This window comes from Sapajus apella, unplaced genomic scaffold (assembly GCF_009761245.1).
Source record: "Sapajus apella isolate SASKATOON/1434 unplaced genomic scaffold, GSC_monkey_1.0 scaffold7, whole genome shotgun sequence".
NCBI classification, from domain to species: domain Eukaryota; kingdom Metazoa; phylum Chordata; class Mammalia; order Primates; family Cebidae; genus Sapajus; species Sapajus apella.
The window spans coordinates 2,434,087-2,437,150 of NW_022436947.1; the positions used below are offsets into that span (position 1 = coordinate 2,434,087).

The 3,064-nt window shown below is 53.6% G+C and overlaps 1 protein-coding gene across 1 annotated transcript in view; it reads left to right on the forward strand.

Moving 5' to 3' along the window:
* The window catches only part of KLRG2 (killer cell lectin like receptor G2), a 19,218-nt gene extending 16,362 nt beyond the window's left edge, over window positions 1–2,856 (forward strand). The window contains exons 4-5 of the mRNA XM_032275831.1: window positions 420–523; window positions 916–2,856. Coding sequence (XP_032131722.1) covers window positions 420–523; window positions 916–1,036 — 225 coding nt within the window. The 3' untranslated portion in view covers window positions 1,037–2,856. The remainder of the gene's footprint in view (window positions 1–419; window positions 524–915) is intronic.
* The last annotated feature ends 208 nt before the right edge of the window (window positions 2,857–3,064 follow it).

The following is a 3,064-nucleotide window of genomic DNA, read 5'->3' on the forward strand; positions in this document are numbered from 1 at the left end:
TTTTTTAAGTAAAGACAAGGTTTCACCATGTTGAACAGACTGGTCATGAACTCCTGACCTCAGGTAATCTGCCAGCCTCGGCCTCCCAAAGTGTTGGGATTACAGGCATGAGCCACTGTACCCAGTCACCTCCCTCGCTTTCTGAGCTTCCTTGTTTCTTTGCCCACTCAACACCCATTGAGCTGTGCTTAGTGGTGTTTGGCGTTCACATGTTCTGGCCCCCAGCCCTGAGCACAGCGCCTGGCACCCAGCAGGCATGCAGTCCAGCTTTTGAAGTTGTTTTGTTCTGCAAGCGCTGGCTTAAGCGGATCCTTCTGGATTGGCCGGCTGGGATCCTGTGGGAGACCCAGGGAACCTATACAGCCCAGGTGAGCCACAGCAGGGTCCAGGGAAGTGACCAGCTTACTTTTCTCCTTCAGGACCTTCTGAGCAGATACCCAGTCTCCAAGCACTCCTGGGTAGGGGCCCGGCGAGGCCCCCAGGGCTGGCACTGGATCGACGGGGCCCCCCTGCCCCCTCAGCTGTGAGTGACCTCGGGCTTTCCTCCTCCTCGGATCCTCTGTTTGTCCCCATGCTCTGCCTCCTTGCTGCTCCCCCTGTCTGGAGTGCCACTCCGAAAACAACCTACACCCATGCCTGTGGCCTGGCACCTGCTTAGTTCCTATCTCTCCACTCCTTATTTGGGCTCCCAGCACGTTCATCAAAGCAGGGTTGTCACCCTGTTTTACAGATGCAGGGTGAGCTGCTCAGGGAGGTTTTGGGGTTCATCCAGTGTCACGTGGCTGACCAGTGCAGTGACTCGCTCAGTGCACAGGCTGGTGGAGGTGACAGGCACACGGGCTGGAGGATCTGGCTGGGAAGTGAGGCCCTGGCGTCCTGAACATCTCTCCTCTTTCCCTTCCCACCCTTCCCCAGACTCCCCGAGGATGGTGAGAACAATCCGGATATCAACTGCGGGGCCCTGGAGGAAGGCACGCTGGTGGCTGCAAACTGCAGCACTCCAAGACGTTGGGTCTGTGCCAAGGGGACCCAGTGATCAGGGCTCTGCTTGTCCTCAGCCTGCCAGGCGGACGCAGCACCCCTACAGGGGAGGCCAGTTGAGAGCTGGGCAGCCTCTGCCTGGACCCAGACTCTGGGTCTCCCTGCTCTGCTCAAGCAGGCCCACATGAGCGAGCCTAGGAGCTGGACTTCAACCCAGGAAGATGCATCCGAGGGAAAGGAGATTTTCTGTGGCTCAGGCCTGAGTGCCAATATTAGTCTCCACTTCCGTGGCTGATTGGTTTGATGACATCGGGATGGTTGTTTAACATTTCTGAGTCCTGGTTTCATTCAAATGACAATTTCTCCCTAGAGGAAAAAGACAGGGTTGACAACCACAGCTGACTCCAATTAGGTTCTCATTCTGGCTCGTGGAAATGAGTCCCGTTGTTCAGTGGCAGTGGGACCTGGCAGGGATAACATCATTGCTGTGAATTCTATTTCAGGCAGCCGGGTGTACGTCGGACACAGCCTACCCGCAGCCTCTGTGGAAAATAACCAAGCAAAAGAAGCCATCAGCCCCTGGAGGCAGGGAGAGCAAGGTTTCCTTCCCTGCCCTGAGAGTTGGCAAAGGGTTGGCAAACAGAAAGGTGGAGATCCCACATGTGGGCTGTCCTGCCCCTGGCAAGCTGATGCCCAAGGGTGAGACAAGGCAGAAAGGACAGGGCCACCTAGCAGGAGAAGCCAGGAGAGCACCCCAGCTTGGTAGGCGGAAGCTGAGGAGTCCGAGTGAGGAAGGACTTGGAGAAATGCCGGCAGGTGCCAGGCAGCTCTTCCACCCACAGCTGCAGACACGCCAGCCTGGAGATGTCTCTGTGCTAGGGTGCGGTGAGGACCTTCAGCCTAGAGAAAGTGGCTGACAGGGTTGTATAGTCCCTTAAGTCCAGCTAGACCGCCAAGCAGCAGGATCCTGGGCCTGCGTCTCAGCTTGGTGCTGAGCAGGCACTCACCTGGCCCGTGCAAGCCAGCCTATCCTCCAAAGTCAGACCACACACCCAGATCCCTCCCAAACAAATCTTTATTGGTGCATTTGAACCAGTAACTTGTATGGGCCGTCTGGGAGAATGGGATGGAGAGACCTAGATGGAAGAAATTTCTCACACTCATGAGACGTAACAACAAAAAGGGAAACGGAACTGTCCTGGCTGGATGTGAAATGCGTGGCTCCACTGAGGCAGGCGCCGATCAAGATACAGCCCATGTGGGCAGGAAGCTGTGTGTGTGACCGCCCCCAGCCCTGCCATGTGTTCCCAGGGTCTGTGCCCAGAGAAATGACACATCTGTAGGTCATGAGTACACAGAACCTTATCTAGCCTTCTCAGTACCTTTCAGAGAAGGGAAGTGCGGTACTCAAAGTCACCCAGCTGTGGCTGATTGGTTTCATGACATTGGGATGGTGGTTTAGCATTTCTGAGCCTTGGTTTTATTAAAATGACAATTTCTCCCTAGAGGAAAAAGACAGGGTTAACAACCACAGCTGATTCCAATCTGGGTTCTCATTCTGGCTGACAACGTTTACGCTGTGTCCCGCTCTAGCCCTTGCTCCCTGCTGTCCCAGTTCTAGTGCTCAGGGCAGCACTGGCAGAACAGAAATACTGAGTTAAAGACCTCAACATCCAAGACAATTAACTTTTAGAACTCTCCCATCCCAGTAGGTATAGCTAAAAAAGTAATCATAAAAATAAAACTGATGGTGTCTGAAATATTTCACAATTTTAAATAGCTTTGTAAACCTGTTGGACTTCTGAATTCATCAAGATAATTGGTTTTTGTTTGTTTGTTTGTTTTTGAGACAGAGTCCCACTCTTGTTGCCCAGGCTGGAGTGCAATGGTGCGATCTCAGTTCACCACAACCTTTGCCTCCCGGGTTCAAGCGATTTTCCTTCCTCAACCTCCCAAGTAGGTAGGATTACAGGCATGCACCACCACCCCTGGCCAATTTTTGCATTTTTAGTGGAGATGGGGTTTCTCCTTGTTGGTCAGGTTGGTCTCGAACTCTTCACTTCAGGTGATCCAACCACCTCGG